The 27,298-nt window shown below is 34.1% G+C and overlaps 1 protein-coding gene across 1 annotated transcript in view; it reads right to left on the reverse strand.

Annotated features, from left to right (window-relative positions):
* CCSER1 (coiled-coil serine rich protein 1) overlaps window positions 1-27,298 on the reverse strand; it is a 639,473-nt gene that overhangs the window by 101,844 nt on the left and 510,331 nt on the right. The window contains exon 8 of the mRNA XM_029943144.1: window positions 7,520-7,603. Coding sequence (XP_029799004.1) covers window positions 7,520-7,603 — 84 coding nt within the window. The remainder of the gene's footprint in view (window positions 1-7,519; window positions 7,604-27,298) is intronic.

The following is a 27,298-nucleotide window of genomic DNA, read 5'->3' on the forward strand; positions in this document are numbered from 1 at the left end:
ATTTAAACAAAGTAAATGGGATTTTAAGAGGCTAGAGGAAAATGACTGTTTATATGTTTACTTACATTCACATAAGAATTTTCAATATTTGCTTCTAGTGAGAATAAAAGATTTAATTACATATATATATGTATATATATCTCCCACTTCTCTTATGTGATCTGTTTTTCAAGTTAGTCTTTAGATTGAAGGAAGAAGTTTTCAAAACTCAGTTATGTATTGGATATTGGATATCTAGAGCAGAGATTATTTTTAAAACCCTATTTCTAGAAGTAAAACCTACTTTAAATAATCAAGACATAAAATGAGATTTAGTGATAGCCAGAAAAGAAATGCAGCTAGTTAGATGGTCATACAAAGCTTTGTAAATGTGATCATGCCATAAAGTAATAAGTTTTAACAAACATAATATTAAGATTTATTCCTTTTTGCAAGAGGTATAATTTAGGCAACTTTTTAAAGGTTTATTTATTTTTGAGAGAGAGCAAAAGCAGGGGAGGGGCAGAGAGGGAGGGTAACAGAGGATCTGAAGCGGGTTCTCAGCTGACAGCAAAAAGTCCCATGTGGGGCTCAAATTCACAAACTGTGAGATCATAACCTAAGCTGAAGTCTGATGCTCAACCAACTGAGCCACCAAGGTGCCCAAATTTAGGTAACTATTAAATAATGCTCTGATGTAACTTTTTTGTTTAGTGCATTAGTTTCTAAAAATTAAAATGAAGCATACAAAAAAAATGAAGCATACAATTTAAAATAAAGATGTTCAGAACTGGCTATTAAAATTCAGTAAAATATGTAATGTATGAACTAAAATTTAAATAGCTCCCACCCCAAAATATATTTCTATAGTTCCTACTGTATTTGTTTACATCTTAAATAAAAATCTTGCAAATGGTTATATAAAATGACAGAACTGAAGTAACTCAAGATTCATTCTTTCATCTTTATAATAACTAGGCTTTAATTTTCTTATTTTGAATTTATTGTTGAATACATTAGTATGTAGTACTCCAGGGGTTAGAAACCCAAATTGAGTTTAAAGATTCTGAACTGTTAATCTCTGTGCAAACTTCTCTTTAACTAGAACTTCTCCCAATTAATTCATTTAAAAATACAATATTTATTAAGAAATAAGTAATAACTTGCTAGCAGAAATTTTAAAAAATGTTTATAAAATGTAAACAACCTAACCCAAAGTTACTAAATTAGGATTAAAAACACAAACAAACAAAAAACCGAAAACCCCACCTCTTTCAGGGAGGAGACTTACAAGTGACATTTTTAGAATTGTTGGCCTGTGGTAAATGCAACGTGCTTTTAGTCAGTGTTATTAATATTTTATGTGCTTCCCAGTCAATGCAGCTCGTCAGTCATTAGATTAGAAACACACGGTGAATAAAAGAACATCTTTCACTACATTCTGACAAGTCTAAATGGTACGTGGTAAACATGAAGGCAACCATAGGAAGTATTTTTATTTTGCCTTACTTTTCTTTGTTTTAATGAGGGATGTATTGTAGTTACTTATTTTCAGACAGTTCATAAACCTTCTGGCTGAAATCTTATTTATGGGTCACATGTTTAAACTGGGTTTTTAAGTAGAAATATGCTTTTAAAGAAATATGCCATAAAAACCAGAATCTGATGCTTTTTACTCAGATGAGCTGCAAAATGAACAGAAATTTCCAAAAGGAAGAATAAAATGGAAGAAATTATAAAAGCTTAGAATAATAAATTACTGATATTCACCTTTTTTAATGTGGTTACCCATACAAATTCATTACTGACCAAGTAACAGGCACTTAAATTACTGGTAAAACATAATAGTAAATGCATAGCATGGTGTACTGATCCTAATTAAGGCAATTAAATTTTACTATTTACACTCTTAGATCCTAACAAAGGTTATTTTTACTTTTAAGTTACCTTCGTCTTCTTTAAAAAATATTTTTCATCAATCCGTTAATAAAAACCAAATCCAATTTCTTCAATTTCTGATATCATACGGGGTAAACTTTTCACCTATACTGCGAAACCATTTATAAAATTTCTGAAGCCGTTTATAAGATGAATAATCATTTAGTAGAAAATATCTGTTCTCCCCCATCTCCCAAAACACAAGGCTACACTTCACCATCAATGTATATGATAAATCTCTCAGATTTATTTTAGAAACAAGAAGGTACTATTTACAATGTCCCTCAGTTTTATACTCGCAATAAAATTACACTGCAATCTTCAACGTGACCTTCACTTAATAGCTGAGAAAAAGAACCATAAGTTCACTTTTTCTCATAAGTGAGAAAAATATTTCTGTTTTATGTCACCAGTAGTCAAAGTTAAACCTAAAGTTAAAAATAATTTAAGTAACTGTTATTATATTGATTTTGATTAGGTATTCTTATTTTTAGCTGTTATGTTTAGGCATTTGGCCTAAACTTATACCAATTCATTAAATATTATGAAGTAAATAATGAAATCCCTTAATCTTTGTGCTGGTAGGAGAGTTCTAACATTCAAGAAGTTAAACATATTTGACACAGTAAGTACAATTTATGTTAAATATATATCCAAATATCATTTAATTGTTAAAAAATACTTCCTGTTGTTTCTGACTCTGAAAGCTAGTTCTTTTCCATGCCTTCAATTAATATCCTTATTGGCAAGATATTAAATAATTCTCAGTGAAGTACATGTCACAGTTTTTCATCTTATTTCCTACACTGAACCAGTAATTTCTAGCAGTCTTTAGTAATAATCTTGTCCAGTTTTTTTAATTCTATTCTCAGATGTATCGTTTTGTCAACTAGAATCTTACAGAGAATTCTGATATGTAAAAACAGTAGCATCATAACCAATGTCATCAAGTGGCCATAGTGAAAGGACAGAGTTCCCTTAGGCCTCTGATACCCTGACTTCCCTTTCAGACCAAATGATTGTATCCCCAAATTCATGTTGAAATCCTAGCCCCAGGATGTGATTGTACTTGGGGGTGCAGATTTAGGGAGGTAAATGGGATTAGATTAGGTCATGAGTGTAGGACATTATGGATTGGTGCCCTTATGATGGGAAAACCCACCACAGGGATAGTTTTGGGGAGGACACAATTCAACCCACTGCAGTATTTTTCATCTTTCAAGTGAACAGATATTCTAAGATTTAGAGACCCTGTCATCAGTATCCCATTTGAAGGAAACATTTGAGAAAATACTCTTTTTTTTTCTTTAACATCTATTTATTTTTGAAAGACAGAGACAGAGCATGAGTGGGGAAGGAGCAGAAAGAGAGGAAGATGCAGAATCCTAAGCAGTCTCCAGGCTCTGAATTGTCAGCACAGAGCCCTACGTGGAGCTCAAACCCATGAACTCCAGATCATGACTCGAGCTGAAGTCGGATAGTTAACTGACTCATTCACCTAGATGCCTGGAAAATGATTCTAACCAAACCATAAATGAATCAGAGGAGGCCATAAGATAGAAAGATAAAAAGCAGAGAAAACAGTAATGTGTAATAAATCTTACACTATGCACAATTTAAATCTTAATAGTGAATGCTATAATTATGGATTTATAAATGTAAGTCACAAATCATAATTTTTAAAATAAATATGTTTCAAAGGAAAACCAACTAAAAGAACTGAAGTCATTAAAAATCCTCAAAGCTTCACAAATTTCATGTATGTTTCTAGGGAAAAATATAAATAAAAATGTTAATATCTCATTTGATACGAGAGTAGTCTAAAACTTGAAAAAAAATTTCAAATGCTTGGCTTATCCCAATTTTTGTGTGTGTTAAAATATTTTATAATATCAATACAAGCTATTTTGATAAATTATTATCATCATGAAAGTACTATTTACTATTTAGCTCAGGTCACATAGGTGCAGCTAGCCAGTACCCTTCATATTACCTCACAGCAATGCAAAGGAGATTTTGTTCTATTACAAAGCACTTAGAAGTAAGTGTCCCATGTATGAACTAATTCTTTCCTGATTACCCATACCAAAAATTCCTGCCCAAAGAGGTTGTCTTCTCCAATTAGTTGCCCTGACACTTATACAACCACAAGACACTCTGGTATTCTAATATTTAATATCCCCTTGGACATCATAAAATATATGCAAATAATTAGCTATTAAAAAAAATCAGTAAATCTCACTGAGGTAAATGATACATACAAATTTCAGGGATAATAATTGAAGACATCTTGAAATTATTCCTAAAAGTACAAACCCCTTGTTTTTGTTTTTGTTCTTCTTACAGAGAAACAGGAAGTAATAAATTCAGAATATGATTACAAATACATTCCTATTATAAATGCAGTTAGTAATATGGATAATTTGTGCCCAAATCAAAATATAATCTAAAATAAAAATATTAGGGTTTCTTAGCATATTTATGCATTGTAAAATCTACTAACCCAGCCCAAAAGTGAAGTTAAACCAAGATAATTCTGAAATCACAGAGTAAAAATAATGTTTAAAATGTGCATTTAGTCCTTGAAAAAAATCTGGAACTATGAAATATAACCATAATCATCAACATTTTGTGCTATGAACTAAATTGTGTCCCTCCTAAATTTGTATGTTTAAGCCCGAATCCCACCCAGTGTGATGGCATTTGGAGATGGGGGTCTTGGGAGATGCTTAAGTTTCAATGAAGTCATGAGGGTACAGCTCTCTCCTGACGGGTTGGTGCCCATATAAGAAAAAAGTTAGAAGGGTCCTTCTTGCCCTCCCCATGCACGCAATCAGCAAAGGCCATGTGAGCACACAGTAGCCATCTGCAGCCTGGAAGAGAGCTCTCACCACAACTCAACTATGCTAGCACCTTGATCTTGGAGTTCTAGCCTCCAGGACTATGAAAAAATAAATTTTTTAAACCACCCAGTCTATAGTGTTTTGTATGTCAGATCTAGCAGCCTAAAATGCCATGCAAAGAACTATTTATGTACTGGTCAAAGGAGAAGCCCATCCATTCTACAGAACTTTTTTTTTCTTCATTCAAACTGGGTACCAACAGATAGACATTCATCCTAAAACACACAACTTTATTGGGGATTATAATAACCCTAAAGCAATGGCTCTAAATTGGGGAAATTTTTGCCCCCATAGACATTTGGCAATTCTTTCTCTCTCTCCCTTTCCCTTTGCCCTCCCCTGTTCTCTCTCTCTCTCTCTCTCTCTCTCTCTCTCTCTCAGAATATATAAATAAACTTTTTAAAAAATTAAGAAAAATTTTGAGAGTGAGAGCACAGGAGTGGGAGAGAGGGGCAAAGAGGGAGAGAGGGGGAGAGAGGTCAAGAGAGGGGGAGAGAGGGGGAGAGAGAGAGAGAGAGAATATCCCAGGCAGGCTTCACACTCAGTGCAGAACCCTGACACAGGGCTTGATCCCATGACCCAGGGATCATGATCAGAACCGAAATCAAGAGTCAAAAGCTCAACCAACTAAGCCACCAAGGCTCCTCTAAAATGTTTTCAAATTCTCAAATTTAGGTAGGTAAGTATAAAAGTAAGGTTTAATGTTCACCTTGTCAAAATATCACAAGTGATTTGTTATCAGGATCACATGTGTGCTAGGATTTATGTTTTAATGGATCTAAGTAGGTTGTGTTGCTTTTATGTGGTTGTACCCCTCCTCTATGCTCCAAATCCAGGTTTAATAATGCCTTTTTCTTTTCAGTAACATCTCCTCTTTAAATCCTTAAATCACTTATACACTTTCCTCTTCAGCTATATTACTCTTTAATAAAACAAACTTTGTTTTCAAAAGTTTACATTTTCTAATTTAAATATCCAAGATGATTATGCAAGCTACATAGCATAAAAAATGTAACTAAAACAAAAACAAAGCCCTTGTATGTCATTTTACTAAATCAGCCAAAAGACTTTCTTTTTTGGATGGAGGGGCATTAAATTAAGTATCTCTATGTAATATTAGCTTTCGAGGTAATCATTTTCTTTCTCATTTCATTCAACAAATGAAGGTCTAATGTCTTGAATATGTTATGTTTTAAATCTAATCACAACTAATGTTGAGGGGGAAAAATGAATACTTCTCTCTGAGCTAATCCTCCAGCATTCTCTGACAAAGTGAATGGTAGATTTTCTGTTGTGTTAAAACTGATGATTCTTTGCATCCATTAATATCTACATGATTTTCATTCAACTCAAATATTTTTTGTCTACCACATAAACAAAGCTTGACCACATAACAAGTATATCTGGAGTTACATTAAATACAGAAATGTTTTCCTAATGTAATAAAATAAATTTACAATAAATCAGTTACTTATTTACAAAAGGTTATTCTCAGTAATGTAAGACTTGTTCCTTTGTCCACTATTACTATTTTAAATAGTGGTTTATAGGTTTTCCAAAACAACAGTAATAAGCTCATGAAGCCAATAACCAGCACCAACTCAATCATAACACAGTCCAAATAAAGGTCAGGTTTCAGTTAAAACATTATCAGTTGTCAAGAACCAATAAAATATGCTCTAAATTTGTCTACTATCTCACTAATATGTTGAGAACTCTCAGAAGCTTGATGGTCTATAAAATCTGTTTTGCCATTTAATTGTATCAAATAATTAGATAATATATCATTGTTAATGTAGTCAATGACTTCATCATAAAGAATATAATTGGCTAGGATTTGTTTTTTTATCTTGATAATGAGTCATGCTCTTTTATTGTTTAATATTTCTTCATTCCACTGGTATTGTTAAGAACTTTTGATGAATTAAAATTCCTTTCTCATTCCTCTTTTTCATTCTTATTTTACAGATCATCTTTATTAAATTCAGAGTAAATTTCATTGTAAAATATTGTTAATACACATATATAAGTTGAAAACATACTTAGAAAGTAATGTACACTGCTATTCTTGTTACTTACAAAATATATTTTCAAGTTATGAAAGTTTAACTCAATAAATTTTGTATGATGTTGCATTTAAAAAACTGAAAATATCAACAATAAACATATAATATTTTGTATAATTTTATGATATAGATGTTATGTTAATTAAAAAATCTCATTAGGTTAATACAGTTTGATAGCTTTATGAAAATAAAAGTACAATATATTTTTGTTTTAGGTTTTTGAGTGCTTTGCTTCATATTACTTGATTGTGCCTCTAGGTAGAGCAGAATGAAGTTAAATCACACACTTTACAAAATAAAATATGGCCTTAGTCTTTATGATTTTTGACAGATAACACTAAAATCTGGTTTTGACAGATGATTTTTGACAGATAACACTAAAATCCCACTAATCTTGGTTTAGTGATCTGTTTCTATTGAATTATACAAAGTTCAATATAGATTACAGACCATTCTATTTCTCAGATTTTCAAATCCTCACTTCTTTAGGACTATAAAATTGATAATTAATCAGATAGAAGCATTAACAGCTTATGCATAATATTATTGCTACCAAAAAAGTTGTTGGAGGGTTTATAGCAAATAACCCTGCATGGAAAGTATATTTGTGGGCCAACTATTGTTATCACTTACCAGCTCTTCCTGAAGTTGGCAAATGAGTTCATCCCGCTCTTTCAGCTGCAGCTTCAGCACTGAGCATTCATCTTTCATTATATCCTATAAAAACATCAAAGAGACAGCATAATAGGCTTAGCCATTTCACTTTGCTCTTGATAAGGAAAGTCAGCTTCACACAGTGGGAGATAATTGCATATGACTAATGAAACTGAAATTTTCTCTACAGTCTGGTATTTTTCATAATGTATTCTAAGTTGCGAAATAAACAAGCTAATGCATTTGTAGATATTATTCTATATAATATACACAGGAATGTTTTTTTAATCAGTCTTTTTCTTTAATATCCATTTGTCCATTTGGTTGCCTAAGACAGAACCAGTGAGTTATCCTAAATTCTTTCCTCCCATTCTTGTGCATACATAATGAGCTGAAAAATAGCTATCTTCTAAAAGAGATACTTTTACCTACCATTTGTTTCCCTGCTATAATTAAATAGTAATTCCCAAACCAATTACCAAGGTACAGTCTTTATCTTTGATGATGTCTCTATAATATTTGTCCCTTATACTAGAACTCTATCGTTGGGCATTTTCTTCTCACTATGCATGTACACTCAGCCAGAGCCTCTACGTACACAATACATCCACATCCGTGGCCTATGTTACTCCATGCTGGTAACTCTCAAATACCAACACTTAATCTAGACCCACGTATCTTCCAAGCTTCAGCTCATAAGTAAAACTACGTACTGAACATATCCTAAGCATTGTCCCATAGACATTCCAGGGCAGGATTAATCTTATTATTTTCCTTTATCTGAAAACTTGACTTCTACTTACTTCTCACATCTTCCTATTTCCTAAAATAAGCAGGAAGCCATCCTATACTCTTAGTTTTTACTCACTCTGGCCAAATCCAATATCAAATTCTTTAATCTCTATTTCCTTGATATTTCTTAGACAGACTCTTTTCTGTCCTCATTGACTTACTCAGGGTGCCCATTGCTTCTTTCGGACTTCATGCAGTGAATTTCTAAACTGATTTTTCTATTGCCTTCCCTATATGCTAGAGATATTTTCTGAAATGGGAATAAATTACATCCCTTCTTATTTAATAGCTAATTGCCTCTTTCAGGAAAATAAAGAAATCAAACACTCCTTATAGAGTGCCTTTCGTTATCTACAATATTTTTTTTCTGGAGCTTCAAAGTTTTTTCATTTCCAACTTCCTTCCAATCATTGATCATTCCTAAAGAACTGAAATACAAAATATGTTATGTATCCTGCTTTACCCATAGGCTGGACTGTACAGTCTTCGACCCATAGTGCCTCTCTACTTCCCACAATTTCATGTGCTTTTAGAGACATTTCAAATTCTACATGACCTCCGATACTAGAGAAGACTAGATTCCAAGACTGGTCAGTTAGAATGCTTCTTTTTCAGATTATTCCCTTGCAGAAAGAAACTAACCCAGCCATGCTGAAATATAAAAGCACATGCATTTCCATTAATAGTCTTTTATCATTTGCAAAAAGACACCAGGCTTCAATCGCCAGCCATCAGAGTGAGCCCTCTTGCACATCTAGCCCAGTGGAGCCTTCAAGTGACCAAAGTCCACTCCAAGGGCTCACCATAACTGCCTAATTTGAATTACTCCCAAATGCCCAACTTGAAAAATTGTAAACAAAATGAGATTATTATTTTAAGCCATTATAGACACCACAAGCACATGTGGACAAACTCTGAATTATTATAATTAGTATAAATTATGACTCATTATAGTTGTATAAAAATGTATGTAGCTAATTTTGAAATAAAATATTTTGTGATTTAATTTATGGTTTTTGTCATTTAAAGTTATAGTTTAAGTAGTATAATTTTCACATAGCTCATTTAATGCATGAAACAAACACTTATATCATCATTGCATAGGTTACTAGAGAACCAGACACACAGATATAAAAACAGCTTATCTAATTCCTGTACTTTTACTTGATAAATTTGGAAAGTTAGAGTCAGATATACAGATATTTGGGAAATTTATCCCAAATTCAGTTAGCTGACTCCAGTCCCATATATTATATAATTTATTTTTGCCTGAAATTAGAATCAACTCATTGTTTCAGACTACTGTATAAACAGAAAGCAAGTACCAAAAAATAAAAGGCAAGTAGAATCTGTAAATCACTTTGTAATGACCTTATGCTGAAATTAGAAATATAGGTTAAAAAAATCACATAATCTCTAATTCACAAACCTCCACATAATTCCTTAGGTAAAATCATTAATGTAATTCTTGGCTACTAGTTACAAAAACATGTCAAATTCGTATTGAGTCATCATGATTCTATTTATAGACTTCTGGTCTTCTCTATGAAGGACTTTATGATTTATAAGTTATTTCCTCATTCTTGTAAATAAAAAGGTCAATAGATGTTTAAAAATAAAGGAAACAGACAACTCTGTCAGAGGAAACAAGGGCAGAATGTTATGAGTAAGTAGAAAAAGAGAAAAAAGAAAGAGGGATATGGTAGGGGTGAACAGCAGAGCAGAGAGGTTAGAAAACACAAAAATGTATAATAATCAATGGTGTATTCTGCAGCTTTACCTAAATAACTAACCTCAAATTATTCTTATTTTTTTAAAGGATTTGAAATCTTTTTTTTTTTTAATTAATTAATTTATTTTCAGAGATTCAAAGAGAGAGAGAGAGAGACAGAGAGAGAGAGAGAAAGTGAGCAGGAGCCCATTCACAAGAGAGGGAGTGGCAGAGAGAGAAGTAGAGAAAGAGAGAATCGGTGCCCTCAGCACAGAGCCCAATATAGGTCCCAAACCCACAAGCTATGAGACCAAGACTGAGCTGAAATCCAGAGTCAGACACTTAACTGACTGAGCCACCCAAGTGCCCCTGATTCTTCTGTTACCTGAGCTCTAAAGTAGCATACTATCTGCAATATCTGAGTAGCTATGAAATAAAACAGTGTAGGTATATAATCATCTAACCAGGACCATAAAAGGAACTGTTTTTGAATACTGAAAACAAAGTCAGGTGTCCAACTCTTGGTCGCAACTCAGGTCATGATCTCATGGTTTGAGTTCGAGCCCTACATCAGACTCTGTGCTGGCAGTGTGGTGCCTGCTTAGGATCCTCTCTCGCACTCTGTCTCTGCCCCTTCCCTGCTCATGCTGTGTCTGTCTCTCAAACAAACAAACAAATAAATAAACATATAAATAACAAAGTCAATAAAAACATCACTCTAATTCTTTATTGTTTAGTTTAAAATACACCAAAACCTTGGTTTGTGGGCATAATTCATTCCAGAAACATGCTTACAGTCCAAGGTACTGGCATATCAAAGCAAATTTCAAGAACTATTGGCTCAGTTGTGATCATGTAACAGCATCAGGTACTACTTGTATTGTAAAACATTGCTTGTTTATCAAGTTAAAATTTATTAGATATGTTGGCTGGTCTTACAGAACACAGAACAAGTTACTCAAAATCTAAGGTTTTACTGTAATTGAAAAAAATTATAAATCAATAATTGCTAAGTGATGAAAAAGTTACTTTTTACATTCAACTAAAAAGGATTCTAGATTTGACTTTATATATTCATTTAAGAGATGAACTTACATTTCATTGATTTATAGTTTTTTCCTAAATATCGTTTTCATAGAAACATAAAAATAGAAAAGGCATAATAGGTGTTCAAAGTGAGTATCTTAGAATTTTAGCATATACAAACCAGGAAACAGCATTCTCTTTTGACACAGTGGTAATATTGACTGTCATTTTCAAGCAAAGAAAAAGCTGGCTGGATATTCGTATAATCTTTTCATTTGCAAGTGTTACTCTTAGGAAATCTTAAGACTTCTTACTGATCTTTATCACTCAAAAGATAATGATAACAATATCTGATATTTGGATAGGGGCTTTGTAATTTGTAAAACACTTTTATTTACAGAATTTCTTTTTGCTATTGGAATATTTATTGACGAGTTATTGGGCAAAAATTGTATATTTCTAGGATAAGTAAGGGTTTTAGGCATAAAAAAAGGCAGAAAAAGCAATTGTAGAAAAGGTCAAACAAAAGGAAACCACAAATAATTATACTAAGACCCTTAAGTTGTGTTGGTTAACCTCTCAACAAAATTCATTATATTTCTACATTTTTTGGAATCTTTAATAAATTAGACTCACTGAATTATCTGCTATGTTAAAACAATTCCACGAGACTATGGCTTGTCATTTCCAAGTTCTTACAGTCCTCTTAGATTCACTTTCTTTCATTAATACAAAAAACTTGGGTTGGATAACTCTCCTAATGTAATTTATCTGATTTTTTTATACAGTAAGTGAACAGAACATGTTAATCTAAGTCATGATTCTAATCTAGGAAACAAAGGCAAAAAAAAAGAAAACATTAAATTTCCTTAGAGTTTACAGGCCGTTGACAAGTCCTTGAGACAGGCAGAGTGAGCTTCCTCAAGGGACTCGGTTGGCTCCAGGATTACACTTTTCTAAGGGCAAAAGGCAATCTTGGCTTAACATTATCCCAACCTTCCAGGATTCTGTAAAAATTCCTTTGGAAACCTCCTTTATCTCTAACAGTCAAGTATATGTTAGTGATCATCCTCCAAGCATATGGCTCACTAATATACATCTGAAGGGGCTCATGACTAAGGTTTTATTAAACAATAATAAATGATCTTTTCCTAACAATAGCTAGCCTCCTCAAGGTCCGGAAAAGCTTGCTTCCAAAATCCCTTAGAGACTTAGGCTATCCGTAACCCCCTCCCAACATAAAGTACACACTCGGTCACCAGTCACAGCCCCAGTGCAGCTCTTTCATCCAGGAGTCCTGTCCCTATGCTTTAATAAAGCCACTTTATCGAAGTGGCATCGAAGGTGTCTAAAGAATTCTTTCTTGACCGTTTGCTCTGAACCCCCATATTTCCACATCAAAGACCTTTATAAAAAATATTTACTCAAAGTTTTCACTATTTTGTTGTTTCATCCAGGATTTTTTTTTATTAAAAGTAAAATTAAAAACAAACATTTATTTTTCATTTGATAAAGCCTTCTTAAAATGATTGTATTTTGTGGGCATAAGGATGAAAAACAAATTTCCTACCATCATAGAATGAGTTAGTAGGCATGACCAATTAGTTTCCTGATCTCCTAAACCCATGGAATTCATAGAAATCAATTATGAACTATGTTTAAGACATAAATGTCTTATATAGTCATCTGCAATGAGGTTCTCAACAAAGAAAGTCAACAAGTAGTAAAGTAATATTAATTTATATTGCCCTATTGAACTTGCTTGATACAAAATTCCTGAGGAAAAAATATCCTTAGAAGATCTTAAGATTTTCTGATACCAGCATTTTTTTTCCCCTCACAGAAGACAGACATAATTGTCACACTCTACCTGTATTTTTTTAAAATAAGGTAAGTAATTATGACTCTTCCCACAACATAGTCTTTACAAGAAAGAAAAACTGAAGTGAGTTAGAAATATGCTATTAAACATTTCTGTTATGAAGTCACACTTGCTTCTTTTTCATGTCTTAAATAAGAAATAGGGAACCTCTTATTCCTGAACATTCTGAATGCAGTAAGAGAATTGTGTTTGAACACAATTGTAAGCTTAGTTTCTGAAAGGGAAATAATCAAAGATATCAAACACACCGCATTCCCCACCTAGAAGTGTGTGACAAAGTTGTTTTATTTTTGCTTTGTTTAAAATGCTATCCTGACTCAGTTTTGAGGCTTTGTTAGAGGACAATTAAATCCCCATCTTGAACAACTAATTAAGTCCACATTCCAAATACTTCCCTTATTGGGTCCTTATATTTTAGGGTAATTACATACCAGTCGTACTAAAAGAGGTACCAGGCAACTAGGGACAGCCTCGAGGCCACTTTGCCCAGAGCTCTTGAAATTATTGAAATTAACCATTCCTCAGGGTGAAATCTAGCTAACCTCATGCTGTTTGCCATACATAAATTGCCCCCTACAGCTGAAGTTTGCTGTTACTCTGTAGGCTGAGGGCAACTTCCTGCATAGTCCTGCTTGGCACAGTTTTTAAATCTCATAAAACGCAGTGCCAGCAGGGCTAACTGCAGGTCATGGGCACCATTCTGCCATTCTCCTGGGACAAGGGAGCTGAGCCAACTCTTGGGCCCTGGTCCCTTATGCCCTCTTCAGACAGAGAGGAAGGGCAGTGGAAATATCAAGCACTGCTAGGCAATAATACATAAGCATTTTTTTGCATAATAAAGTGAGAATAAATAAAGCCCTTCTAGTTTTATATGGTAATAGAGTAAAAACTAGACAGGAAACGCATCCCTAATATTAGCATATCCAAGAAAAATGTGTGGTATCCTGTTTTATAGAGTGCTGAATTATGACAATTATGAAGAATACATAATAAATAATGATTTATGAATGTTCTCTATGGATTCTAGCAGACTCGTAGAAGTCAAGGGAGGAGAAAAAGCAGGAAGCTCAACATTAGGCTACAGGAATTGTGGATAATGTGACTCAATTTTAAGCAGTGGTTTCAAGCAGACTGAAAGGTCAGGAAATTAAGTTGCAATAAAGCAATAAATACTAGCTGATGCCACAGATTACAGCTACAAAATATAAATCAGTATTAGACAGTAAGGAAAGGAAATAAGGTCATGCTTTGTTTTTTTTGTTTGTTTGTTTGCTTTTTTTTAGAGCACTAATAGATAGCAACAGCATACAGAGTAGTATCCTCAAATACTCTATGTATATGGTAAAGCAGAAGTCTTTTAAGATGGCATATGTATACATTTGGAATAAATATCTTTTCAACTTATGAAATAGATATACTTTTGAGTGGCTGGTTACGTAGTGAATGCCTGAATACTGTGTCCAACTACATAATTAACTTTCATTGTAAACCAAATTTTTGGCTTAAAGATTCTATAAATTAAATTTAAAAGGATTAAGAAGTTTTCGGTTATCATTAAACACCACTGAAGTATCCTAAAAACTATTATCTAATAAAGGAAAAAACCTATCAATTGAACAATGTTTTTCCTGTTACCTGTTAGTATCTCTCTTTCAGGATAGAGAAGATTGCATTTGAGTGTGGTGTCATAGTTTAGTTGTGTGTCCTGGCACAAATTATACTGATAACAAAACCACAATTTGTTGAAATTCTAAAACAATCCCAAATGTTTTGCATACATCATCAATGGATACTCATTGTTTTACCAGGAAGGTGGTATTAACCACATTTTTCAATGTTTTAGCAACTTTCTTATACCATAGAACTAAAAAACAATGGCCTAAATAAATCCACATTTACATTAACACAAAACCATTGTATCTCAGTAGTAATCTGCATTACTTTGGAGAGCTTCAGTTTTCTTCATAAAATAGGGATCAAGTATGTATAAGGGAAACAGCCACAATTAGGCATTGTAGGCAGATTGTTTAAAACAGCACTTCCAAACTTGTCCTGCCCTTATTTCCAGAATCTATGAATATGATATCACTCAGGTGGTTATATTATGCTTTATAGTACAGTTGAGCTTAAAATAGGGAGACGATCTGGGTGGACCCAGTCATATGAAGCAGAAGTAGGATATATTCCAAGTGTGGTAAGGATTTGACTTACTATTGATGTTTTGAGGATTGAAAAGTCTGTGTGAGAAGGGATATTGAGAGGAGATGAAAGAAACAGCCAGCAAAGAAATGGAACCTCAAACCTTCAATGCCAAGGAAATGAATTCTTTCAAAATCAGGGATGGGCTGAAAGATTCCCTAAGCTCCTGATCAGAACAGTTGGATGACACCTTAATTTCAGCTTTGTGAGACTCTGATTAGACTTATAAGTGTTGTTGTTGTTGTTGCAAGTCATCTAGTTACATACACAAATACAGAGACTAAGGTAATGGAAGTAGAGAAACTTTTCTTGAGAAAAAAAAAAATCTAACCAGAATCTCAATGTTCAAAAAATTAGAAAATGACTAAAGAAATGAAGGGGGTACCTGGGTGGCTCAGTCAGTTGGGTGGCTGACTTTGGCTTAGGTCATGACCTCACAGCTTGTGAGTTTGAGCCCCACATTGGGCCCTTGCTGGTAGCTCAGAGCCTGGAGCCTGCTTCAGATTCTGTCTCTCTGACCCTCCCCCACTCACACTGTCTCTCTTTGTCTCTCAAAAATAAATAAGCATCTAAAAAATAAAGAAACAAAGCATTTTCCAAGCAAATGCAGGACCATGAGAATCCCTAGAGTTAAAAGAAACCATTTCAAGAGCTCAGGGAACAAGTATTTTAGTACAATAGTGTGGAGAGATATACATTGTCAAGAATATACACTTGAAGACCAAATCATGAAAGTCATTTGTACCACAATAATAAGTTGTTTTATTCAGAAGGCCTTGATGTATCAATACAGAGTTTTCCTCCACAGAATGGTCTGATCAGATTTAAGTTTATGCAACATAAGGTAGGTACAGTATGGAGGATGGGCTGCATGAGACCAAGGCCAGAGACAAGAGGCTGGTTTAATAATCCAGGAAAGAAATTATTAGTATTTAACCTAAGATGGGGGGCACCGGGGTGGCCCTGTCAGTTAAACACGGAACTTCGGTTCAGGTCATGATCTTATAGTTCATGACTAAGCAAGCTTCCATTGGCCTCTCTGCTGTCAGCACAGAGCCTGCTTTGGATCCTCTGTCCCCCTCTCTCTGCCCTTCCTCTGCTCATTCTTTCTTTCTCTAAATAAATAAATTAAATAAACAAATAAATAAATAAATAAACAAACTGTGGGAGTGGATGTGAAAGCTTTTCAGAAGGTGGGCTCTACCACATATGGTTGGTGTAAGAGGGAAAAATGAAAAAGAAAGAATAGAGAATGATATAAAGTGTCTGGCAGGTCTATGGGGTTCACCTTTGCATTTACCACAAGTAGTGTTCACTCCCGTTGAGAGCATATTAATTTGAGGTGGAAGAATTTCAGATGAAGAAAATACAATGAATTTAATTTTAGTGTCCCTTGTAATAGCCAACTAATGAAATATGGTATGAATTGTTGATGTAGGAAGGGGCTCAGAAGAAACACATCTGGCCAGGGAGTGGAAATTTGGGAATCACTGGAATATTGATGTAATGGAAAATCAACAGCTGAAAGATGAGAAGAAGGGACTGTAGGAAAAAAAAAAAAAAACCCTGAAAATCAACAGGTTGAGAACAAAGAAAACATGGTATCCTGATACCAAGGCAGGGAATAACTTTAAGAAAGAGAGTGAAATTAATGGTGTTAGGAACAACAAAGATAAAGTAAAGGAAGGGCTTATCAAAAAGTAAGTCACTATTGACTTTTATAACAAAGCATTCCAGGTGGTATGTTAGAAGCAGAATACAGATTACAGTGGCTCGGAAGTAAATAGAAGATGTAGGAGAAGTAAATAATCACCAACTATATAATTTTTAAAATATAAGCTCATTCTAAGAAATGAAGAGTAGTAGTTTATAGGATTGAGATGGTGTGTGTGTGTGTGTATTTTAGATGGAGAAACTTGAACAGTTTTAAAGACTGATAAAAATAATTTAGTAATCTGGGAGAAGTTAAAAAGACAGGGGTAAGAAGGAATAATTAAGGGAAGGAAGTCCTTCAAGTGTTAAGAAATGAGATTCATTACATCAAAGGACACGTGAGCTTCCTGTAGGTAGAGAAGTATCCATGAACATAAGGAAATGAAATAATCTTTTGTTGAAAGTGTTTCAATGATAAAGGATTCTCTTTATAAACAATTTTAATTATGTAAGAGACTGCTAAGGATTGAATGTGTCCCCTCAAAATTCATATGTTGAAGTACCAACACCAAGTATCTCAGAACATGACCTTGTTTGCAAATGGAGTCACTGCAAATTTAATTGGTTAAAATAAAAAAAATACTAGAATAGACTAGAACCCTAGTCCAATATGACTGATGTCTGTAAAAAGGAGAAATTTGGACACAGAGAAATGCACATAGGAGAACAGCATGTGAAGACTTGGGAGTTATTAGGTCACAAACCAAGGAGCTACCAGAAGCTACGACAAAGACCTGGAACAGTTCCTCCCCTAGCAACTTCAAAGGGAGCACAGTCTTGCTGACACTTTGGTCTCAGAATTCTAGCTTTCAGAACTGAGACAATACATTTCTATTGTTTAAGCTTCTCAGTTGGTGGTACTTTGTTATAGTAACCCTAAGAAATCAATACATAGATATAATGTAATTTTCAACTGCTATGCATTCTTACAGATTATATAAGTAATTGAGTTTATATATTTTTTTCAAAAATTAGTAAATAAGCAAATAGAAAGAAGTAGGAAAGGATAGAAAAAAGAGAGTACATAAACAATGACCTTTCTCTATCATGTTTATTACCTTCAAAGTTCTCCAAATGTTCTCTTATTTCTAATATAGGATAATATTTGAAATGGAGGGACTATTAGCATATCTACTATAACAGTTCTTTATTCCTTCAGGTTATGAACATCTTATCTTCGCACATTTAGTCACTGCTTGATTTCTGAGCATGTGAAGAGATGTAGATGTCTACTTAAGTCTGTGTCTGTGGCAGTTGTTCTGCCATTGGTCAAAGTCACTCAAATGAACAACAGGGCTCACTGTGTGGACTTTTACACAGACACTAGGGCAGTCACCGCCACATAATTAGGAAGCACTACCACCTTCTAGCAGCTTGACACTAATCAAAATGTCTTAGACAAGTTAGTCTTATCAAAGTCAAATTCACTTTGACAGCTAATCAGTATGTGGGGAGGTTCCTGGAGATATAGTTGTTCAAATTCCTTTCACATGTAATAAAAATTTTGTAAGAATAATACCATCTTCAGCCATCGAAGAAAATGTAAATAAATGTCCCAATACCCATACCTCATCCTCATTCCATCCAAACCCTACTAGTTGAAAAGGAAAAAAAAAAAAAAAAGAGAGAGAGACAGAGAGAGAAAGAGAAAAAAGAAAGAAAAAAGAAACCTCTGACAACTAAAAATGAGTGGCCAAACCATAGATATGCATCATTATACTGTCAAAATATATGACAACTGTAAGTATGCAACAATTAAATAATTGTTATTACATGATGGTAAACCTATCCAATGAAATATGCAATTCTGAAAAAGGATGGTTACAGAGTCTATATGGTAACATGAAAAATAATACACTTTTAAATTTAAATCTAAGGGTGCCTGTGTGGCTCAGTCGATTAAGCGTCTAACTTCAGCTCAGGTCATGATCTCATGGTCTCATAATGAGTTCGAGCCCTGCATCAGGCTCTGTGCTAACAGCTCAAAGCCTGGAGCCTGCTTCTGATTCTGTCTCTGTCTCTGTCTCTGTCTTTCTCTCTGCCCCTCCCCTGGTCACATTCTGTCTCTCTCACAAAAGTAAAGATCAATCATTTTTTAATAAATAAATTTAAACCTAAATTTTAAATTACGCTTATATATTTATTCAAAGATATTTAGTAATTACATAGCCTGCTGAATCTATGGCCCACAGGGTATGTTCAATAAAGAACACTCCAGGACCCAAAAAGGAAATTGCAAACAGCCAAAGATTTGCATTTGCATACCATGAACATAATTACTAGAACACACAGTTCACCACGATAACTTTTACTATTACACTAGTATCTTCCTCAGTTTCCCTGATGCACTTCAGCAGTTCTCCCAGCATCCTACGGCCCTTGCTAGGGCCCTGTCTCCTCCTTCCAGCCCAATTTCCCTTGTGCTTCTGAATCATAAAACCTCTTGAGAATATTCCTGATAAAGAACTCTCCCAACAGAGGGCAAAGAGGAAAAGAATTTAAGGGAAGACCCAAATTATTTTTAATGAATAGAGAAAAAAGTAACTTTTGGATAAAAATTACATATTCTCCCCTAGCCTCACAAACTTAAACTATGTGAATATTTACTAGCCACCAAAAACATGGAGTAAAAAGGCTAAATTATAAGCACCTGTGTCTTTGAATCCTTTTGATATTAAATCCTCTTTACACATACGAAAGCAATAAGAGTTTTGTTAATGAAACTTGAGACAGTATACAAAAACTGTTTAAAAAGATGTTATTGTAAATCTATTAAAATGTTAAGACTGTAAAGAAAATAAATGGCAACTTATGAAAGCATACAACTTTAACATACACTTTTAAACAGCCTTGGATGGAGATTTATTTAGAAAGCAATATATTTAAAGGTAAACATTACCTTATTTCTGTCAATAATTGTCAAGTTATTTTGCTTGAACACAAAAATTGTAGCTGTATATTATGAGATCTTAATTCTGTACTTGTCACATGGAGAGATTTGCACTTCAATGGTATATTACACTATCCTGAAAGTAATAGACTTTACCGTTCACTTTGACTATGAATTTAAGTATGATTTCTGTTCTTCTGTTGCTACTTTAATTTTGTCCAGCTGTGCAATACCTAACATCTTAAGAAGAGAGCCAGTCAAGTCACGGGATCATAACATAATAATAAAAGAAAAGGTCCAGAAAAAATAAGAAAACCTATATTTTTAAAGGAATCCAATAGCAAAGTACACAAGTAGCAAACTACACAGGTAATCTTCAACAGCAAGTAAATGAAGACTTCACCTAAATCATCCAAGTAGCATTAAAAAGATTTATAGTCTCTTCCTCCCCCAGTTGTACCCCTCTCCGTTTATGAGACCCAATTGCAGGTGTAAGTTGGAATCCATTTCTTTTTTCATTTTTATAACCTCACTCTTTGGAAAACATTGCTGTTGAAAATCAGTTGAAAAAGGAATGCTTATTAGAGTATGTAAAGCAAACATATGCATTTATGACAACAGGTTTAATTTTGCTTCTTGTAATCACAGTGTGCCTAAAATTGTCCTTATCTGACAAACACTTTCCATTATCCAGAATTATGGGGGAAAACAGGTTTTCTATGAATTACTCAGAGTTAGTTAGCATAAAATCATAAGGTATCTGGGAAGGGTTTAAACACTTTTTCACTAATATTCAAAATACTGGTATATGAGAAAAGCCTTCTAATTTGTAGTAACTTTAAGCTTAAATCTTCTTTATTAGTTCTGTCAATCCTAAAACTGGATTAAGTTTCTACTCTCTCTAAAACAATGTTCACAACAAACAACAACAAATACTTTGCGATTCCTGACTTCTAACCCTGACTCGCTCCTCCTTTGATTAATGAGATTCTTGGAAGAGCAGCTACACTTATACGATCGATACCCTCATTTGCTATTTAGCCACCATGAATAAATAACTAATAATTGTTCAATCTCCTGGCCTCTAAAAACTAGTTTCCACTCTAGTCACTTAATTAAAATTGCTCTCATCAGTGTTAAGTAAAAACATTTTTTTCAGTCCTCAGCCTGATCTATGTTACAGATTTGGCAATACAAAATCCCTTCTTTAAAATAACTCTTTCTCCTGGACGTCCGCACATTTTCAAACTCTTTAATATTTTTCCTTTCTCTTTGTTCTTTAAAAGTTAATACATCAAAGGTTCCTATCTGAAGACCTCACCCATCTCCCCTTAAATGCTTTACCTCAACAACTTACTGTATTAACAACACCTATAATTAAAACTTCCAGATTTATCATCCAAATCTCCTCCTTAATCTTCTGAAATCTTGTTCCAATTTCTAACTCCTTCCTGGAGATTTGCCACTTGTTATGTATCATGTATGCTAGACTTGAACTTTCACATCTAAAGTTTCCATCCAATAGGGCAACATATAATTTCTCCCACAATTCTGGTCTCAATATCACCTCTCCTATAACTTAATCAAGAAATTTGATTCCTCCTGGACTTCTTTTAATACTTTAAGTGTTAACTCCATATTTTTTATCTTGCTGGCATGGGTTCTGATGAGGTATTCACTGCAATTCTTTTTTTGTTTTTGTTCTTTCCTCCAGAGGTAAGAGATTTTCTTTCCCTGGATTCTTTTAAGCTTTTCTCTCTGTTGTTGGCTTTCTGCAGCTTCAATATGGTCTGTATAGGTTTAGATTTCTTATGCTTCTTGCTTGCAGTTCTTGAGCTTCAAGAGTCTGTGGTGTGATACTTGCCATTCATCTTGAAAAGGTTTTAAACATTCCTTCTGCTCCCTCTTCTCTCTCTTCTATTACTCCAATTACATGCATATTATAACTTGAAACTATCAGAGTTATCAGAGATTGTTATTTTGTTTCTGTTCCTTTTTCTCTTTGTGTTTCATTTGACATATCTTCATCTTCAAGCTCACTAAATCCTTTCTCAGCAGTGTGTCTAATCCACTAAGCAGCCAAGCAATGGCATTTTTCATTTATGTCAATTTCTAGTATTTCATTTTGATATTTTTAGTTTCCTTTTTTTGTTGTTTACATTGTCCATTTGTTCTTGCATGGTGTTCCCCCCCCCCACTAAAGCCCTTAACATATTAATTGGAATTATTTTAAATCCCCTGTGTGACAATTTCATAATCTGTGTTTGTGTAAATTAAATTATGCAGCTTGCTTTGTTTCTTCTCCATCTGCTCCTTCTTCTTTTTCCTTGTCTTTTAGCATGCCTTGTAATTTTCTTGAAAGCTGGAGGTGACATATTCAGTAATAATAACTAAAGTAAATAGTGTGAGTTTTTACGATAATCTTGCTGAAAGTTGGGCTGTGTTTAATATTTGCAATAGCTATAGGTCCCAGAAGCCTCAAATTCCTTGACTCTCCTTACTTCTGTCTCCTCTGCTACCTACTCTAATAGCTACCCTAAGAACACTTTCTAATAGAGTCTGTGCCTTCCAGTTCTTTCAGCTAAAATCCACTGTATACTGGAACACTGTGAAGGTGAGTGTAAGGAGGGGGGGGGCAATATTATATAATCTTACGATTAAGTATCAGTCTTTTAGAGGTCTGTCTCAGGGATGACTGTGACCTTCACAAGTCTTTCTTAGCTTTATTCTCCCTCCACAGGTGAGACAGGAAGGGTAGAGAGGGCTGGTTTGGTTAAGTATCCTTCACCCTCCCAGGGGTCATAAAGCTTTTGCCTGAAGGACATGCCTTTGTTATGGAAAATGCCTTGAGCATACATATTTTAAAGAGTTACTTTTATGCCTCTCTGCCAAAACAGAAAGGGTTTTTATTTTGGTTCTTCACCATGAGAACCTGATGGAAATTTTGGAGGTAGTATTCATTCAAGTGTGGGTTCCCTCCTTAAGAAAGTGGTCTCCAGGAGTTTCCAACTGTGAGGCTAGTCTACATATACCTTCCAACAATTCATCAGAATTACCATTTAAGAGTTCCTACCAGTATATGGCTTTAGTGGCTTTCTGTTTCGTGTAAATTGATTTGGGCAGTGATTCCCTATATTTGCCTGGGGTGGTAATTTGTTCTATGGCCTTATGTCTTATTTCTTTGATAAGTTTAAGAAAGTTGTTGGTTTTCAGTTTGTTCAGTTTCATTGCTGTTGTAAAACCAGAAGTGATGACTTCCAAGCTCTTTACCTGTTGGAACTGAAACCAGAAGTCCCTATCCATGACTTATCTTCTCACATTCCAAAACCAAATGACTCCAACACTTCTTCACTTCACTTCCATTCTTCATTTCAATTCCCATCACTGTTGCTTTAATTCAGGCCTTTATATTTGGTTAGAGTTGTTCTTATATCTCAGAACTGCTCTCCTTGCCTTTGCTTCAACATGAAGGAAGAGAACCTTAATTGCATTTTTAATGTATATTTATTTCCCTAATACATGTAAGCTCTTGGGAGGACAGAAACCATATTTTATCTTTACACACTACAAATAATCTAGTCCAGTGGCTTTCACAGAGGAGTTTTATAAATATCAATTAAATGAATGGATGGATGGGCAAAGCACCTACTATCCTATGCACTGTTAGTGCTGCTTTAGTAGACAAAAATTAGGCTGAAATTTGAACTTAAATTTGATTTTGATTTTCTTAGACTAGCCCAGAAATTCTTCAAGAGAAGATATTTTGCTCACAAATATATTCCATTAATGATGCCAGCAGCTGCCTCCTGGTGGTATTCTAATTAACAATTCAATGAAGGCAGGACAGGAAATGTGCTGTATAATCAGGACTCTGGAGATATATATATATAATCCTGGACAATTCATCCCTTAATGCTCAAGAAAGCATTTATCAGGAAATAATTTTACTGTCTTTTTGCAGCATTAAAGCCATCTAGGAGAATACTTTATAATAGGAATATTCTTTCTCTTACTTTTGTTGCCATATCTGGCATTTAACACACTGCTTTGTTTTGCACCATTCTTTTCAATATGATTTCAAGTTTTTTGTAAGGTACATCACAATCATTATTCTATCTTTCATAAGTAAATTGAAATAGAAAATAGAAAGAGAAAAGATAAGTGACTTGCTCAAGGCAAACACAAAAGTTATCAAAAGAGCTAAAACAAAACACTGTCAAATATTTCAATAACAAAAACCACAATTTCATACTTACAGACAATAGCTATAAAAAACTGTGGAAAGTGTAGTCATTTTTATTTTTCCTGATATCTAAAGACAACATTGCCTAACACATATAAAGATATGTATATACATATTTAATGAACACAGAAAAGAATTCTACATAACCCCTATTGTTTTTAGCCTCATAAGGAAAACAAACAATTTAATTAATATTATTATCAGGAAAAAAACCCCATCTAACTTTAACATCTAAAATAAGGGAAAACTGCTAGGGTGCCCAGGTGGGCACATAGGCTGCACATCTGCCTTCAGCTCAGGTCATGATCTTGTGGTTCTTGGGTACACAAGCCCTGTGGTGGGCTCTGTGCTAACATCTCAGAGCCTGTAGTCTGCTTTGAATTCTTTGTCTTCTCTCTGTCTGTTCCTCCCCTGCTCACACTCTGTTTCTCTCTCAAAAATAAATAAACATTAATTTTTTTAAATAAAAAATAAAATAAAATAAGATTCCACAGTCATACATCCATCACAAAGGAAGTTTCAGCACCACCATCTCTGCTGAATGACTAATTTCTGAGCTGAGGTTAACACCTGGTTCTGTAGATAATAAACAGTGTATGAGGAATACTCTTTCTATTCCAGATTCCAAGAGCTCAGGATCTCTTGAAGATCATACATATTTAGAAAGAGTGATACTTCAGTGAATTGAGGTTTATCTTTACAATGTATTTCAATGATGTAACAAGGGACTGTTCCAAGACAGATGTGTCTTGCTTATAGAATCTCCATAAATTCAACATTATTTTAGGAGAATCACTTGAATGAATATCAACATCATGTAGAAGCCTAATGTCCTTTGACACTATTCCTTTCAGATACAGTTAAGTAGATGGAAAAATTCCTTCCTCCATTGCTCCTATTTTCAACTTTTGAATAAACCATGTACTGGTGGATAATCCAAGCCTCCTTAACATCCGGTCCCCATCTGACATTGGTCAGGGCAAGTTTTCAGATTTCTCTAGGACAGGTATCCTGCAAGTACAATAAAAACAAATGACTGTATTTGTATTTCTACAAATAAATCCCGGCATTTTGCTTGAATTATTAAGAACAAGGGGAAAGGAGGTTTTTAGACTTTATTTCAAAGACAAGTTTTAGTTGGGATATGACACCCAGTAGGCATATAACATATTTGCATTAAGCTAGAAGAATGGCTAGTGATATAAAGGGAGAGAATAAAGTTGTAAGAGAGACAGTGAGGATGTCAATTAGGAGTCTCCTACAATGCTAGAGGAAAGAGACAACAGCATATTTAACTGAATTGGCAATAATGGACCTGAATTACAAATTTGTCCTATGTCTTCTAAGAAAATGCTCAACTACAATTTGAAATAATTTTTATCAAGTATTAATACACTTGATTTTAAAAATACATAATTGCAGGGGCAACTGGGTGGCTCAGTTGGGTAAGCATCTGACCTCACCTTAGATCATGACCTCATGGCTCATGAACTGGAACCCCACATCTGGCTCTGTGTGGACAGCTCAGAGCCTGGAGCCTGCTTCAGATTCTGTGCCTCCCTCTCTCTCTGCCTCTCCCATGCTCACAGTCTGTCTGTGAGTAAACATTTAAAAAATATATAATTGCAAATTAATTCACTGTGGTTTAATGAAGAATTTTCAAGAGTCTTCAAAGTTTTCAAAACCCTAGGCCTTTAGGGAACAGGAATCTTGAGGAATGCAGGGCTCTCTCTAGCCTAAATGTGGTATCACACATGAAGTTCACTGGTTCCTTGTAGAAGAGTGCTCCCTCTCCAAACCTAAGACAGAATTTAGGAAACAATATGTAATCCCTGGGGTGTTGGTTTTGGAAATAACATGTGTTTTGTTTTGTTTTGCTTTTTACTTGTGGATTGGTTTGGTTTCTGTTTCTACAAGAATGCAGTTCTAACAATATACTGGCATTTAATGTAGAATTCGATTACAATAAATTTTTCTTCTTAGATATTTCTACAGCACGGCTTGCTTACAATCATCCAACAAGAGATACATGTATCCATGCAGTCATGCACATCCTACTTTCAAACTAATATTCTACAAAGTATTTTTCAAATGCTTGAATTGTGTTTCTTTCTATTGGGGAACTTATGAATACAGAGATACAAGATAAATCTACTTATCATAGTCTTCCAACTGCCTGTAGTGTGTAAAATACAGATTCAACAAATTAATGTTTGTTATATCTGAATTTTCTACTTCTGACAGTAGTAAGTTTAAAGAGAACAGTGTTCAAGATAATATAATTTGAGTTATACTGTTAATAGGCAAAAATGATGCTTATATTTTAGAGAAAATATATGAAAATAGACTAATAAATTTATTCAATCATATTTATATGATTTATATAGTGGACTGCCTTCCTTCTTTTCAGCCAAGATATTAAACCAAAAGAATAAGAAAACATTTAAAGGAGAATTATTATTAAAAGAAGCAGCTAACATTTATTTTGCTATAATTGTATGTCAGCCATTTTGGATACATTGTCTCATTTAACCCTTACACTAACCCTGAGTCACGAACTTGTATTTTGTGATTAAACATTGAGAAACTAAAGCTTTTAATGTGTAAATCATGTAATCAGTCTTCTAGAACTACCCTCTAATAGTGTTTGGTGTGTTTGTTTCCAAAGTTTTGATATTTCAGTATGTTGCTATAAAACATCTACAATACGCCCAACAGTCTTGGGTGTTGTAAACATATTTTAGTGAGTACAACAATTCTAATGAGAAGATAGTAATATCTACATTGAGAAGATAAGAAAACTGAAACCCAGAGAGGCTTAAATACATCTTTCAATGCCACACACTAAAGTAGTGGACAAAAGTAAGTACAGGGTTTTCATTTGGACCTATCCATTTTGATATCACAACAACTATCCTGGCTCCAAATTATCCAAGATGAATGACAGAAATACATACAAACTATCAGGGGGAAACTCAGTATAGGAGGGGGTTTAGGAAGAGCTAGGAGTGAGGGCTTATAGTGCAACAGGTTATGTGTAGAGTTATTTTTTAAGATGTAGGTTATGTGTAGAGGTATTTTTTTAAAGTGTCTTTTGTGGTAGAGATTTACTGATTGGTTAACCCATTCATATTTTTTTCAGCAAATATTTTTTTTCACTTTTTTATTTTTAATTTTTTTTAAATAGTTTATTGTCAAATTGGTTCACATACAACACCCAGTGCTCTTCCCCATAAGTGCCCTTCACCATTACCACCACCTCTTTTCCCCCTCCCCCTTCCCCTTCAACTCTCAGTTCATTT

This window comes from Suricata suricatta, chromosome 1 (genome assembly GCF_006229205.1).
Source record: "Suricata suricatta isolate VVHF042 chromosome 1, meerkat_22Aug2017_6uvM2_HiC, whole genome shotgun sequence".
Taxonomy (NCBI): Eukaryota; Metazoa; Chordata; class Mammalia; order Carnivora; family Herpestidae; genus Suricata; species Suricata suricatta.